Below are 16966 nucleotides of genomic sequence, written 5' to 3'. Positions count from 1 at the left end.
TGTTGAGCTATATCATTTGTGGCCAGGGTCGCTTCTGAAAAAGAGCTGATGGCTCAGTGGGCCTTACTTGGTAAAATAAAAAAAATTGTAAAAATAAAATTACACATCCGGGGTGCAAACCGAACAGAAAATGGAATACAACGTACACATAAACAACATCATCATCATCATCAGCCATGTCCATCTCCTGCTGGATGAAGGGCTTTCCAAGCCATCGCCATCCCTCCCATCACCAGCCCGCACTGACCCGCGTTGTGAAGTATGGTAAAATTACCCCCCCACCCTCCAGACTGGTACAACTCATCCATAAACAGGGTGCCTCTTGTAAATCGGTACAGGGATTCGTAAGATAGATAAAACGACAGGATACTGCTATCCAACAATCGGCCCATTCACTTGCTCAGAAAACTACCATACCTGTTTCACTTGTATCGTCTCCATCTGTCATGAGTCACAAGTGATAATCGTAATGATAGTAGCAGCAGTGTTGTCAAAACTGAGCGTTTGTAAACAACGTCGAGGTTAATGAAGATCACGCCCCTGATTGCTTCAAAAATAAACGCTCGCTCAGCAGAGATCTTTGCAGAGGGGGAGGATACTGCGGAACGGTGGTCCCGAATGATTAGAGCGCAGACATGTTCAGGCTCGGGAGATAATTTGTCACGCAGGTATTGGGCCTGCTAAACACAAAATAATGCATCTGGAGATGATTGCATCTTCCAACGGTGCCCACTTCAGTCGTTCGTTCGAAATATCTCAGACGTTCACAACATCGCCCCTGCAGCCCCAAAATGGTTCACTAACGTCGACGTCGACATCGAACGTTGTCAATGACTGTGCCGTATGAAAGAAGAAGCAATTACGTGAACTGCCTGCTATCCGTGGCCCTGTTACCTTCAATCGCTAATACCCGAGATCACGATTGATCTGGGATGAATTCCATTACCTGCTTATGTATTCTTCCTATAAATTGAAAACTCATGTTCTAGATTCAATACTAATTTCTTCAGAACAGTTTTTTGTGTTTAGTTTGTTGTCCTTCCCCCCTGCACATCGATTATCACGGTTTGCTTCGGTATAAAATAAGTTCACCATGCATACATTATCCACGTCTTGTCACAGACCAGAGGGGTGACAGACAAGTGGTGGCAAATTCATCCCGTCCTTCCTCATTTATCCATGAACAAGTGACCCAGAAGTTGCGTCCCAGGAGTGCTAAATTCATCCCCTTATCCACGGATATCCATGAATCACTCTGCAGATATCACGTGTTATTTTATTGGAGATATGCAGTTAATTGCATCCGTCAGTAGCGTGTCGACGCAGAGAAGGGAAGCTTCGATGTGTGTGGATAGAATTTTATTTATGAGGTCATGAGTAAGACGCAACATGTGTGTTTTACTCGATAAATGGTAGATAGGAGTGGAACGACACATTTATTTTTTTATGCTGATGTGTTTACATTTTCCAATGCGAGCTTTGTGTATGTTTACGAGCATCAGTGTCATGGTGGTAAAAACACAATTATTTGCTGCAGTGTTCTTACTGCAGTCTATTTTTGCCTGCATACGTGACAAAGATCCTTTGACCGTCACCCAGAATGAGCCCTATCTTGTCAGATCTCGTAAGCAAAGCAAAATTGGGCCTGGAGAGTCGTGCTTGTACAGGGGACCGAAGTGCATAACAGCTAAGTGGTGGGTAGTAAATAAAAATCCATTGCTCTACTTTATTTCTATGCTCCCCATGACTATGTTCCTTGCCTTCACCAACCCTCACTGACCAAAGTGGTGAAGTATGACCATATAATCACCTCGACCCCCACGGCGTGTGGAGACCCTCATCCAGCAGTGGATTAGAAAAGAGCTGTAAATATCCATGTATACGTAACGCAAGTGGAAATTGGCATCTCTACTTATCAAGGCTTCCGTGGGTGTATTTTAGGGCCAAAATTAGCAACATAGCCTGTATGGTGCATAAAATATCAATAAAATGCATGAAAACCCAATGAGACATGCTGGTTTCTGGCTCTTACTCCCTCTTCTGTACCTCTGGAGCTGCCACCGCATTCACTTGCAATTGCCGTGGCAAAGATTGCCACTCAAGGATTGTCCTACTAAGTCATTCTAGGCGCTGCAAAACCTGCAGCTGACCTCGTAAAGTGCAAACGAATTGTCTCTCGAGACACACAGGCCTATTGGGACTCATGTGCAGTGGAATCTTAACCCTAGCAGGTTCTTCCTGAAACCAAACCTTTAGACTCGGTAAGGCTGTCCCGGCTAAATAATTGACCTCGTTGCCTGTCTTGAAACTGCCTTAATCAGGGATTAATTTATCAACTTAGCCTGCCAATCGTCGGTCCATATTTTCTCACCCAGTGCACTACATCCATCATACCTTTAACTTTGACTGTGGCTACTCGTCACTCGCCACTTCCCCAAGTCTACCGTCGACCGAGCAAATATTTGGTGAGAAATGATACCTCTGCACTGTAATGCTGTCTGCGTGCACGTGCGCCTGTCTGTACGCGTGCGGCAGCTTGATGCCGGATCTGGAGGCGGAGTCGGCGCCACGGGAAGATGACGAGTCGGCGCTGCGCAGCGTTGCCGAAGCTGCCCGTCAGCTCAGCTACCACGTCCTTGAGCCAGCGAGCCGGCTGTCCCGCAAGGAGAGCGATGCTGTGAGAACCGCACGGCAGCCGCACTGCAAGCGCGTCGATGTCCACCCCAACCATAAGCACCACTCGCCACACGAGCACCGCAACCAGAGATTCATTTCAGCTGGGTCTGTCTGGTGGGAGACCCAGAAAATATTTCCACACTCGGCACACCACATCTAGCCTACTTCTTCAATGAGAAATGTATACTCTTTGGTTCTTTCGGTAAAGTCACGTAGGTATAAAATAAAATAAAATATTTTAATATTTTTTTAATATTAAAATATTTTATACCCACGTGACTTTACCGAAAGAAACAAAGAGTATGGATTCCTGCAGTCACGAAAGCTTCGAATCAAGAATGAGAAATGTATCCTGAATTACAATGCACACCTACCCATCAGCACCACCTTTCATTCCTGAATGAGCAAACTTCTTATAATTTGACTGTCACACTGGCATGGAATGTATTGCTCTTGCGTGCATTGTCATGGGATGGTTTGCGTCTGCTTTCATTAGTGGATGATGAACTTAAACCATAATGTTCCTGCAGCAATTTTTTTTTGGATTATAACTGTGATTTCTGCACTCAAAGGCAAACACTCTGCTCTCAAGGAAACCCAATTTCTCTTTATTGAGATGATGGTATGTTTATCGATTAATTGCCATTTTGTTATGCATTTGAAAATCAATGGGTTAGCCATCATAACAAGTTAAACACTTAGTGGTTTCCTGATAAAATATGCCCGAGTCATTGTGGTGGATATTCCTCGTTCCTATGGCAGCAGTAGGTCTGTCCATAGAACACAACTCGTTAATTTTCCACAAAGTTGTGATCCTAATTTGAAAAATCTGGAAAGGATGAACGGCTTTGGCCCCTGAATGACATTTGAACCTATCATACCTTACCGTGAGTCACACAGTCTCATCGTTCCACCACCTGCCTGAATTAATATAGAGCAGTATGGATTTCTGAATTAGTGCGGAGTGAATAACTAAAAAACCAGAACAATCTAGTGGTTGCAGTGTTCCTTGGAAAATCTCTACTGAAGTCACTACCACTGGAGTCAGCTCATGGGGATGATACATCCTGTCTCGGCTCCGTGACTCGACGAGGGATTTGGCAAGAATCCACCATAATCCAGGGCAAACATGGTTTGACCTGGCAAGCTTTTAGTTTGTGTGCATCGCGAGATTAATTGCGGCGATACACGGACACTGTTGCCAGCGAGCACAGTGGAAGAATGTCGGTTGGCGCTTATCTCCTGCGCGATGCGTTTCGCGACCGCGCGTGTGCCGTGCGCTCTTTTGGCACGCAGACGAGGAATGATGAATCGTGCGCGAGGGCGTGTCCCGATCGCCGGAACAGCACGTGCCACGCGCCTCGCGTCCCCCTCCCGGTGACATCGCGGCTTTAAGGGGTCACGCTTGAAAACCTGAGGGCTCGCATCGCGAGGTTTTAACAGTCTCCCCCGAGTAAAATTTCGATTTAAAGCTTTCGTGACTGCAGGGATTCATCTTCTTGGTTCTTTCGGTAAAGTCACGTAGAAGGGAAATAATAAAAAAAACCATAATAAAATATTATTATTATTTTTTATATAATTAAAAAAAACATATTAAAATATTATTATTTAATTATGTTTTATTTTTATTATTTTACTATTTCCCTTCTACGTGACTTTACCGAAAGAACCAAGAAGAAGTCTCCCCGAGCCTCCTCCCCTTGTGTAGAGCTCCATGCATTGGAAAATTACACCGCTTCATGCCAAATATGCGGTTGCATTCCCATTGACGCATGCATGCACGGTAATGCTCGGAGAGGTGCCACCTCGTTTGATGCTAGTTCGCTGCATTTGTGGCCTTGTTGTTCCGCCGCTGCGTGCGGCAGTGTAAATCATTGATGCCGAAGTGCAGGTTAAGCATTTACGATTCGCTCGAGCCGTGTGTCTGTGCGTGCAATTTAATTTAGTAATGTTCGTCCCATTGCAATTAAGGAACTTTTTGGTCTTGCATTAGAGGGTTTACTTTAGATTGTTTCATTATATACACCGTATTACCTCGTAGTCACCCTCCCACCCCACGCTTGGCACTTTTGTAAAATTCCAAGGAACCTTTCTGTCGTGTTACTGGGTTGGAACACATGGTGTTCCGCACGATGTCTGATTTTTTGGTCCACACTCTTCTTCAGGTGCTGAATGGAACAGCTCATGGTTCTCCTTCGAATATATAGTGTTGCCGGCTGTTTGCTGGTGTCTGGTGTAGGCTAGCTGAACGATGCCAAACAACACGCGGTACATCCTGAATATAGATCAGAGAGCTGCACAGCAGCATGACTCTGTAAACCTAAAGGAAATGCTGGCTTTAGTGCTGCTGCTGCTGCTGCTGCGTGTGTCTCACGACGCTGCGAGCGCAGGTATCTCGTGACAACGGCCTCGCCGCCTCCCTCACGGACGTGCGGGGGCCCGGCTCAGCCGATCGTGCCGACAGTCCGTCCCTCGTAGCGGCCCAGCCGAGAGCGGCACCCGTGGTGGCGGCGGCGGCTGCGGCAACTGCGAGAGGGACGGCGACGAGCGGAACCGCCGCCGCACTGCCCACGCAGGACGACGCCACCGCCAGCGCCGTCAACACCACCGCCAGCGCCGCTTCCAGTGCTACCAGCATCGCCACGGCTACGGGCACCGTGAACGGCGCGTCGCCGCGCGATCACGCGCGCACGACGTGCGCCACCGAGCCCGGTACCCGGCCGCTCGCCGACACTTAGCCACGCGATAACCATCGCCAGCGGCTAATCTCCGTGTTTTGTAATTGTGAGCGTGGCAGCACTTCCTTTTAACAAACTCCTGATTGAATGAGTCGGCCGAGAAGAGAGATCGCTGATTTCAATCAGGTCCGGCTTGTTGAAAAAATAAAAACCGCCGGGCGTTCATTGTTCAAAGCCATTCGTGGTTACCGTTCCGTAAAAATACAGTGGCAATAAAGGGCATTTGTAATTTAAAGAGGTTAACTATCGAATGTCATGTCGCCATTTTAAACAAATATAGACGTAATAAATTCAGTAGAAACTATGAGCAATGCTGTGGCTGGCATGTGACATGCAAATGAGTACATTTCCATCAAGGCTTTTTTTTTCTTCTCCTCTTGCGCAATCCCTCTACCTGGCTCCATTGCCTCCGCTCTGCTAGGCGGTGCCACGTGCCTCTATTCCTGCCCTCATAAACACAAGCCCATTGTTTGTTGTGAAAATAAGTGCCACCCACCCACCATCACCCAGCTGCCTTGTGGGGGCCCTCCTGCATAGGGGCTGAGCCCGGTGCTGGTCGGGTTTGGGGGTGAGGGGTGATGGGGGAGGGGGGTGCTGGCCATACAGCTTGCCAAACACACGTGTCAATTGGCGAGATAAAGTGGAACGCTTTTTTTTTCACGCGCTCCAGTGAGCGAGCTTACGTGCTCACTCATGGGTGCGGAGCAATATGTTTTTCAATGCCACTGACCCATTCAGGACAAAAGGGCCAGACCTGACTAAAAATATTTTCTACAGTGTTTATACTAAATATTTGTTGATGTTAAAAAGTTCAGCGCCGCTCAAAAGAACTTTGGCTTTCATGGGTCGGTAAAAAAAAATAATAACAGCATGTTATAGGGCCAATTTTAAATTTTCCAGTGGTATTTTGAGATGAAACAAGGAAGTACCGTCACCCCGAATGCCCTTGTTCACTTTCACCAGTTTTCACTTTTTGGCTTTTAGACAAGATACACAGATAATTTATGATACAGTGTGTACAGTTATATGGTTGAAACATTGAATGCGAAGCAATTTGTGGGTTTTTTTGGCGAATGGGGGCATTTGTGTGTTGAAACAGATCAAAGGCTTAAAGTCATTGTTGTCTCCTGCTTTGACCCCTTCAACACGTGGTGGCCTGTGGGCTTGTTATGTTAATGAGCAGCTACATTTCGTTGGGTTTTTTTAAGCCCTGTGAATCAGCCGAGTTTCCTTATGTGTAGCCCTCATCTAGCCTTGTGGAAATATTCTATATTTGTGGTCTTGCCTCAAGTAAATTAGAGAATTGTTTGCTAGTAATGGTGTGAAGAGTTGTATTTGTTTTTTTTGATGCATTGGTCATTCATTGTAAAATTTTCAATTATTGTGTCCCTAATACGCTGTTGGTGTGATGCGAGTAGACAAAGTATTTATTTAGATCTGCAGAGCAGTGCACAGAAGCAGTTATCCCAGAACTACCTCAGAGACGCCTTCATGTGACCTAGGCCACAGGTCATCTGAAGGTCACCCTGCTCTGCCACTGAAAGTAATGGTTGTCGCATTACAGTCAAACTCACATTTTTTTATTCTCAGGGGTGGAATTTAGCCAAACGCAGCGCAGAACGATTTTTTACGTGAACGGATTTTTGCGTGTGCGGTCATTGGTGACCGGGATGAGACCTCACCGTACTTGAGAACTCGGTATAATCATAAGCGGCTACCTGGATTTGAACCCTGGATTTCAGTGGAGGCATCTCGGCGCTCCGACCTCTAAGCCACCTCTGTATTACTCATTCTTAACAAACCACTCTTTATTTTAAAGTGAAAAAACCCCCCAAAACAACGATCGGGTTAAATGTGGGGTGGGAGGATGGGTGTTCGCTCGGTCGTAGACATGTGCGGCGTTGAGAGTTCATGAGCGAACAACCGCGCGGTCGTCCCGATCGCAGGGGACGTGGCAGACGGGAGCGCGGCGCTGCCCGACATCCTTCGGGAGTTGTCGAGCGGGGCGGAAGGTGGCGAGCGGCAAGGTGAGCGGATGCGCGCCGCACTGCAGGACCTGTGGAGGCTGGCACACGATGGCTGGCTCACTGACAGCGGGTCCACGCCACTGCTGCTGACGCTCACCGACGCCGTCGCGGACCCTGACGTGAGTGTCTCGGAGGCACGGGGTGTGGTGGGGGGGGATGTGGTGTGTGTATGGGCAGGGGGGCGGTGGGACACAAGGCGTGGGGATATGGGACACATGGATATGGAGCATAGGGATGGCACAGGGACACGGGAATTCAGGATGCAATGATGTAGGGCATGGTGATGTGGGAGATGGAGACATGGGGCATGTGGATACGGAGCATGGCAATAACGGGCATGGGGGAACGGGGTAGTCGAGGTACAGGAACTCCAGTCTTAGGATTTATTGTGTGGGCCAGAGACGATGGAGAAAGTTCCAATTTGTTCCCAAGCTTGTATGTTTGAGATGGATTTGCTTCATACCAGGAATCTGAAAAAAATATAAAGGTGCGGTGCTGTAATTTCTTGCCTACGTTATTTCCGGAAGAAGGGCCTCCACCAAAGGGAGCTCTACAGTTACCCTCAAGATGGAATTTTTGGCCTACTCTTTTATGCTGGCCAGACGTCTTGGAATACATAAGATGTGGGACTATCCACGCTTTACCCCACCACACATGACCTACCGATTGACCGTGGTGTATCCATTTAAACTGCTGGCTGGGCAAAGGTGCCAGGGGGGACGGGGGTGGGTGAAGTTGATAAATGTGCTCATCGTCATGACTGCTGCGCCAGGAGATTGAACCTGCTGCCTTTTAACCATTACACGAAGGCAGCATCCCTACAACATTAACACATTTTATGTCGGAGTGAGAATGAGAGATCCTGTGATGGGGCATCCCGTGACGCACGCGTGTGTTCTCGCCTGTCGCTCTGTGCGAGCAGCACACAGTGCGCATGCTTGCGCTGCACGTGCTGCGGGAGATGGCGCTGAACCGGCCCGAGTCCTTCGCGAGCCATGTGGAGGTCGCCGTGATCCGGACTCTGGAGGCTCACCGTGACCCCCACAAGGAGGTGAGCTCGGTCATCTCGGCCGGGAAAAATAACACAAACAAATAAACAGCATCAGCAAGTATGGTCCAACCCATGTGAGACTAGGCTCTAAGGAAAGCTGTTTTGGGTGTGGACCAATCAAATTCAAGGACAGTGCATATATTATCAGAGTTATGTTTTTTGTTTGCATTATGGCTGCACGTATTGTGGTCTATGCAAACATGACTCCTTGTAAAAAAAAGGTGTCAGTTTTGTTGCCAGATAGAAGGGTAAAAAACCAATTATCATATTTTTTACTGGCAAATGAGGTTCCAATGAAGTACGGAACACTCACGGCAGGTGGGCCCAGTGATGTAGCCAGGTTGGCGTGGGCCCTGGTGGTGCAAGGAGTGCAATGGGGGGGCCCCCTGTACAATGTTTACCTCCCATCTTCGTAGCCTGGCACCTGGGGGGCCATTCTCTCCGTGAGTCACTGATAGACATGGGCAACGCACGGACTAAAATAGAGATCCATATACTGACATAGAGACCTGCGAACTTGCAAAGAAACCAATAGGTTTCTATGCATATGGATCGCATGTGTAATATTCAATGTTTTTTTTATCCGTGCATGGCGGGGAGGGGCGGGGGAGGTGGGGTGAATGGTCACACCTAAAGTGAATACACTCGTAAACTGCAGCTTAACTTTATCTGCATCCACCGTGCAAGTTTTATTCTGAAGCTAGTTACTTAGCAGTGGTATGATACTCGGGGTCACCTCTTCAATTTCTCGTCCCAGGGCGGTCTATCATTATCCCTCGAGAGAATGAGCAGTGCTCATGACAGTATGCGGTGGTAGGGTGAGTGATGTGGGTTTATAATGGAATGAGGTTCATCAGTTCACACCTGAGTTCAATTCCTGGCTGTGGCTAATATCAGTGGCTGGATTCCTCCTTCACCGAACCGCATTGGCCAGTGTGGTGAAGTATGGTTCAACAATGCCCATGCGTAACATAGCCGTTGTAGAACTTCATACACGAATGACCAAAAAAATCACATCTCCAGAATTCCACGTGCATTTAGTCAGCAAAACCAGCATGGCGTGGAGATAGAAGTTAAACCAAACTTTAGTGTAGAAGATGAAAAGATATTGTTTATGTGGACCTATGCGAGCACGGCTTGTCCTTGTTTGCCTTAGGGAGAGAGAGAGAGCGGGCAGAGAATGTGTTTGTAAAATAACGGCAAATGTCGATAAGAACTCCGTGATGTCCTCAAGTGGCTCCTGGGGTGTAATGAGGCGATAACGGCAGCATTCAAATCGTTATCATGAGAACGCCCCAATCTTAGTCTCCAGCGATAAACCAGCACAAAGTGTTCATATGGAACCAATTTTCACAGCAAATTAAGGTGCATTAAATGCATGATACGAATTATTGTTATAAGCTAGTCATCGGCGATGTTGTATATGTCGCTCCTTTCGTGGATCGGTGGCACAGTGGTTCGTGTATCGCACTCTCAACCCGGCCACCTGAATTTTAATCCCAGCCATGGTCAACATCAGTGTCGAGTGCAACTTTAACCACTCCTCAACTCCCCCTTCGTCAATTCTTGCCTATGTCCTCTGGATAATTAAATAGGAAAGTGAAATGGTTTGGACATTAACCTCAGAATCAGAATAGTTATTTATACTGGAGGAATCCGACGAGCTATCAAGCTCTTTTTCATAAACTGTATGTCCAGTAGGGGTGGGTCAGAACGTTACAACCTCAGCCTGTGGTCGAGGCTCGTAATGGATTTCAGCCAAAGGAGGGAAAAAGCTTTAAAGGACGTCTGCGGCAGAGATGGAGAGATTAATCAGCTCATGTGCAGATGCCACGTGGAATGTTGCATCGTGAGACGGTGAGAGATGGACATGGCTTGCGGAGGCTAAAATGCAGCAGTGGCTAGAACAGGGCTGATAATGGTAATGATTTTTACGTGATAAAATTAGAAGTTTATTCTTCTTGGTTCTTTCGGTAAAGTCACGTAGAAGGGAGATAATAAAATAATTAAAATAAAACATAATAAAATAATACAATTCTCACGACGATTCGGCCACAACGCAAGCAGCCGTCCTCAGGTGAAGAACAGGTCTGTCGGAAAGAAAGTTTCGGACGCTGTCTTTCTGACAGCCCTGTTCTTCACCTGAGGACGGCTGCTTGCTTTGTGGCCGATACGTCGTGAGAATTGTATTATTTTATTATGTTTTATTTTTATTATTTTATTATCTCCCTTCTACGCGACTTTACCGAAAGAACCAAGAAGATGAATCCCTGCAGTCACGAAAGCTTTAAATCGAAAATTAGAAGTTTATTCTTCAAGAATGCCTCTACTTCACATAAAAGCAGTGCGTTTATAAACAAGCAAATTTGAACAAAAGTGAACTCGCAAAGAAGTGCAGCTGTTGACCAAGACTCATTTGTACTCAATATTTCATTCTTGTTTACTTTACTAAGCAGTTTGTGCACTGTGCAAATGCTCCTTTTGTCATGTAAGAAATGTGATAGGTTCAAATTGCTACTTGAACAGACAGTCTTATGTTTATATGTGATGGTATCTCGCGTTGTTGACATTCAGAGGAATTGAAAGATAGTCCACATTGTAATCACAAAATACTTTCACCCTTATTCTACACACACAAGTCGTCTGAAAGCGATCCCCCTTGGTATGATATCCGCAAAAGCCAAATCAAAGCATTCTGCCCAAGGGGACTTTCTGAAACTGCACAAGCATCCAAAGTTTGCATTAATTTGCACTCCGCTAATCAGCGGCTATTCACCATGATGACGATCATCATCTTCAGCCACGGTTATTCCACTGCTGGATGAGGGCCTCCCGAAGCCGCCACCATCTCCCGCGTTTCCACGATATAATATTCCACCTCGCACCTGCACCCGAGCCGATTTCATTGCTCCGTCACTATTATTTCCCATCGGCCATCATTCCTTCTAGCGACGCGTCCTGCTCAAGCCTGAGTTAAGTATTTTATCGACGTATATTTTCGAGTTCAAGCATTCCTATTTTCGTCTCAATATGATTCCAAGCATGCGTAGAAAGTGGCTCTTAATATATGAATGATTCAAATTGCAATCAAAGAAAAAGCATTCCACCGAAGCTGCAGTCCTTTTCAAGATTCTGCGTTACAGTTTGACTGCGCTTAAAATTCAGCTTGGTTCGCATTACGCGCACACCTGTGTGCACCTCAGAATGACTTAGCAATTTCACGTGTTGGAAGTGGAAAGGCATTGCAGCACACATCTATCTCTTCCTCCACCCATCCCGTCTTTTTGGAGCATACCGTGTCAGTAAAAAATGTTATCTAATCCACTTCGCCGGTACGGCATGTTCCAAAATCTAGACTTCCGCTAGTGCAGCAACACACCTGAAGTAAAATGAAAATGTTGTAAATCGGAATGGCTTTTCCCATTTAATACTACAAATTAGGGATGCGTTTTGGACAGTCATTCCAACTCTACTCCTAGCCTAAAAATATACATCTATATAACGTCTCACAATCCAAAAATAATAAAGAATGTAAATGTTTAAACGATGAAATGATGATTAATTTTAAACGAAAACTATTAACCTTTTCAGGGAACTCACCAACAGATCTGGTGCATGTTGAAATGACTAGAAAGGTGATGCGGAGGCATTGCTGTTGCACTGTGGGGACACCGTGACACAGTCGCGGTTGGATCACGCAGCCTCCCGGGGGCTCCATCCTTGATTTCGTTAACGCGCAAATTCGATTTCTTTACTCAAAAAGTGCACATAATATGTCAATTGCGTGAACTTGAAATATAGTAATTTGAACGTTGGTAAATCGAGGCCAGAGCACCTACAACCACCATTCGCCTCTAAGTGGCGGTGACGTCACCACGACGTTCGTGCCAGGCTATGTGCACCTTGAGGCCACGTGAAGTGTCGAATGCCCGCTGGCAGGAGGTCACGGGGCAGACCCAGGTGCCACGGGTCGACTGACTGAGATGACTGGCCAATCCACCACCTGTGCCCCCTACTGTGCCAACTTGCTGTGCTTTAGCCACCCGGCGCTCCACTCGTTGTTGTGAGCGTCGCTGCTCCCCCCTCCGTTGTTGTTGGATGGTGACTGCCTCTAACTGCCCAGTAGCAGCGTATTTCAGGAACCTCCTCCACTGAGGCCGATCTTGACACTGCTGGTACCAGTCATTGGCAAGTCCACTCAGCTCCACATCCTCCTGTACCACATCACTCCATCTCTTCTCTAGCCCGTGCTGTGCCCATTTAGCCCCCTTGATCCGGTCGAACAAAAGCTGTTTAGGCATGCGGTGGCTGGACATGGGGGCTACATGACCCAGCCAACGCAGCCTTGCCTGCCGGAGGAGCTCACTGATGGGACTTTGTCCAGATCTTTCAGAGATTTGTGAGCTCCTCACACAATCCAGCCTGGTTACACCCAGCATGGATCGCAGACAGGCCAGCCAAAATGTTTCTAACCAGCAAAGATGTTCCATTAGGGGGGTCCACGTTTCGCAAGCATAGAGAAGGGAGGGAATGACTGTGGCCGAGAAGACCTGAAGCTTCATACAGACCAGGTAGCTTCCACACAGCGTTATGCAACCGATGAAAAGATAATGCCGCTCGACTGATTCAGATTGAGACCTCTGCTATTAAACCGGAGCTGGTAATGAGCACACTGCCCAGGTATGGGAAACTCTCCACAATCTAGCAGCCTCCTGCCGTTGTTATTGAGGTGATCTGGCCCATGCCTTCCAATCACTCCAGACCAGGTGCCAGCATCATGACCAACTCGGGCATTGAAGTCACACAACAATATGACTCTATCCCGAGGGGCCACCTTAGCTAGCACCTGTGACAGGAGGTCATAGAAGGCACATGACTCATCAGCCTTGCTTGCATCCCTCCACGGATGTTCGTCTTCGGTTGGGGCATAAGTAACCACGACCACCACTCCTCGTCTCTGGTTGATGGAAAGGCGAGCCCAAAGTAGCCTGGGGCTTATAGCTTCCCACACCTCACCGCCCGTCATCAAAATCAAGTCAACCTCTCCGCACGAGCGGCGTTGGTTTCAAATCAAAACATCAACTGGCCTTGCAGTTCATAGAAAACACGCTCATGATTGCAGCCATCACCCGTTTGTAAACGCTGTCATGCTTCATATAGGTATCACCAGGCCCTGCCACCTCCAGCTCCTCTCGGATGGCAGGGGTCAGTAGGAGTTGTTGTGCGAGTGGGGGGGGGGGGGCTCCCTAACAGTGATGGTCACAGCTAAGGAGAGCGAACGTGGGGGGGGGGGGCACCAAAGGGATATTTGGTGGTGCAGAGCCCTGCCCAGCAGCCCTCTAGCGCTGGCAGCTTCATTCTTTGATACATTTAATGTCTGTGAGAGATCCAATTCGATGGTTTGTCCGTCTCGTGACGCGATGCCGATAGCAAAATCGGGGCAAACTTGTGGTAAAGTTGTGCAACATTGAAGGAAGAAACAAAAAACTCGCGTTCACCTGCTCGATCGATCTGGAACTCGCTCAATCTCACTCAGAGTGGGGCGTGCGAGCAACAGGCCGCTGCCGAGATGTCGTAACCCCGCGGTACGTTCCACCAGTGCTGCCCCGACGGACGTAGACCGCCCACCGCGCTGCCGGATTCCAGCACCGCTTGGGTTGTGGGTCACTCGAGGGCGGCTGACCACTCGAGACTGGGGCCGGTAGATCCCTGGACAAGATTGGGATGAGGCAGAGAGAGATAGAGGGTACTGCTGCCGAAGCCACGCATCCCTTTGTGTGATGCATGTCTTACTAGAGATTGTTAATGTGAATGATGATAGGGCTGTTTATTTTAAAATGTTATGTTTTGTATTTGTCCCTATGTGTTCATTATACGTTATGAAAATGTAAAGTTGGGATGAGGCAGAGAGAGATAGAGGGGTATTTCTGCCGAAGCCACGCATCCCTTTGTGTGAAGCATGTCTTAGTAGAGATTGTTAATGTGAATGATGATAGGACTGTTTATCTTAAAATGTTATGTTTTGTATTTGTCCCTATGTGTTCATGATACATTATCAAAATGTAAAGTTCTGTAGTTGTCTTACATAAAAGCAATCACATAAGTAAGAACTATTACTGGGAGACATTTATGCAGGAGTGTATAATAAAACCATACGTACAATAATAAAGACAATTAATAAGGATAACTGGAGAAAGTAAAATAATGATTTAAATCTTTCGTGACTGCAGGGATTCATATTCTTGGTTCTTTCGGTAAAGTCACGTAGAAGGGAAATAATAAAGTAATATAAAAATATTATTTAATTATTTCCCTTCTACGTGACTAGATAAATTGGGACATGCGATGAGAAATCAAGAGCCTGAATATAAATATGTTGTGACTGGGAAAATCATAGGTACAAGATGCTGGTGAAGACATCAAATGAAGTTACGTAGGCAATTTGAACAACTGAATGCAACTGGGACGAATGCAAAGTGCTTGACCGAGCTAAACGGAAGGAAGGCCGTGATCGCCGACATCTTTGAGAAAGGGCACGGCTCATAGCGAGAGAGAGATATCCAATAATATTGGGGGAATACAAATAATATGCTAGAATGTGTGACATTCATTAGATACCGGATTCCAATTTGCATTCGCAATTGACTCGCGTCACCTCTCAAGTCAATCCCAAAGTCCCTCGGCAGATTCGCACAATCCCTCTGCGTGCAACCATCTCAGCGTCTTGTCACAAGCGACCCGCCATAGAGAAAAAAAAATTCCAGCAGGAACACGAGGTCGTAACTGGAAAAGAACAATACACGAACAAACAACTGCAGAGATAATGAACGCTATCTCAGTGAGCTGCACGTGTGCATGTCGTTCCGTGTATGTCTCCGGGTGTTGGTGTGTGTGTGTGTTTGGGTAATGGTTACTGCGTGTATGTATGTGGGTTGTGGCTCGTGTTTGTGTGTGCGGGTTGCGGTGCTTGCGTGTGGCTTTGCCCTGAAGCTACACGACGCCCCAGGGTCATCCTAGGCTGCTTGGCGCATGGCACACCTGCCGCCCGGCACGCTGCCTGGCTTGTGCCTGCATAATTAGTCTGCGCTATCAGCCCAGAACATCTCCACGGAACTGCATGGGGCCGGGCGAAGTCTGTCTGCTCGCGTGGGCTTCACTCTGCTTTTGAAAAAGGGGATCTTTGGCGTACCGGGTCTCCCCTGTTCCATTGAGGGCGGTGTAAGAATAATTCAGCACCGGTATTCGGAGATGAGATATGGGACTGTGAGTGCCATGGGTGTCTGGACAACCATCAACATTTTTCAGATATTGCTTAGAGACCCTTGATAATTTTTGAACGAAAATCATGCGCTATTCAGTTGTCCTCCATTTCTTTTAAATATGGAGCATCGGACAGAAGTGTTTTGTGTCCAGGGTGTTGGGTTGAGTGGGTTATGAGCAATGAGTGGGGGAGTGGGTGAATAAGTGAGTGAGTGGGCAAGTGAGTGAGTAGGCGAGGGAGTAGGTGGGTGAATCAGTGGATGAGTGAGTAGAGTGAAATTCGAACCATCCTTGTGGAGATTTTGTCTCGTCGCGTGTGTGCACGCGCACCTATATAATCGACTGATGACAGACCCGGGGTCGGGTTTGGGCCAGTCAGGGGTCAGGTCGGCCCGGGCCAAAGTGAAGTGGCCCAAGGGTGGAGGCACGCGCCGCTCACTCTTGTCTTCTGTTAAAGCCCGAGTGGGAGAGTGGCAGGGTATTTGTGAGGAATTTCCAAACTCAGCAGCAACAGACCTCCAGCCGCTGGTGGATTTAACCTGTCGCGGCTCGTCACGGTGCAGTGAAACGCTTGTTACACTTGATCATTGCTTCGGCTAAAAATATATTCCATCTTGACAGGTTATCCGACAGCGATGGTGTTTATGTTATTGCTGTGAAAACATGTCAGTTTCCTTAATTGAAGACACTACTTAAAAGAGATTCCTATCTGTAAAACATTGCCTCGGCAGCAGGAAAACTTTACTTTTTAAACAACACTTGGATTTGCTTCAATTGAAATGTAATATACATTGGTTATTTTCATTGTATACAATATTAATCTTATAATGCAATATGACAAAAAAAACGGTTTCAAAATAGTCCAAATGGCTTTGATTTATGAAATTATATTCCTTCCTTAAAATATTTAATGTCCCTACAAAGCATGCAAGATATGTACTTACATATTACTCCAGCAGGTGCTTTTCCCCTTGTCGTACATTTGGCAATCAAGAATGTGCTCTGTTTCACAGATACAGTCTGTATGAGTTGTACAGTAGGGAGTGATGCTTGTATGTGTAATCCAATCGAGTAATTTGCGGTTAATGTTTTTAATTTAGCAAATTTGGACCATGACGACGGTACATAATGGCCTCCTCTTTTCAAATGATGTCGGGGGATCTCTAACGTCCACTGTGAAGCAGGCGGCGCGCGGAATTTTACGGTTAATGCAC

General features: G+C 46.9%; 1 protein-coding gene across 8 annotated transcripts in view; it reads left to right on the top strand.

The window, feature by feature from the left end:
- Nucleotides 1–16966, top strand: part of LOC133344869 (CLIP-associating protein 2-like) — a 78986-nt gene that overhangs the window by 45629 nt on the left and 16391 nt on the right. For all 8 annotated transcript variants that reach the window (XM_061555142.1, XM_061555148.1, XM_061555143.1 and 5 more), the window contains 4 exons: nucleotides 2536–2677; nucleotides 5067–5388; nucleotides 7361–7560; nucleotides 8364–8492. In XM_061555142.1, the coding sequence (XP_061411126.1) occupies nucleotides 2536–2677; nucleotides 5067–5388; nucleotides 7361–7560; nucleotides 8364–8492 (793 nt within the window). The remainder of the gene's footprint in view (nucleotides 1–2535; nucleotides 2678–5066; nucleotides 5389–7360; nucleotides 7561–8363; nucleotides 8493–16966) is intronic.

The sequence above is a fragment of the Lethenteron reissneri genome, chromosome 20 (genome assembly GCF_015708825.2).
Source record: "Lethenteron reissneri isolate LAM-NWPU_2019-01 chromosome 20, ASM1570882v1, whole genome shotgun sequence".
NCBI lineage: Eukaryota > Metazoa > Chordata > Hyperoartia > Petromyzontiformes > Petromyzontidae > Lethenteron > Lethenteron reissneri.
This window is presented reverse-complemented; position numbering and strand designations above follow the sequence as displayed.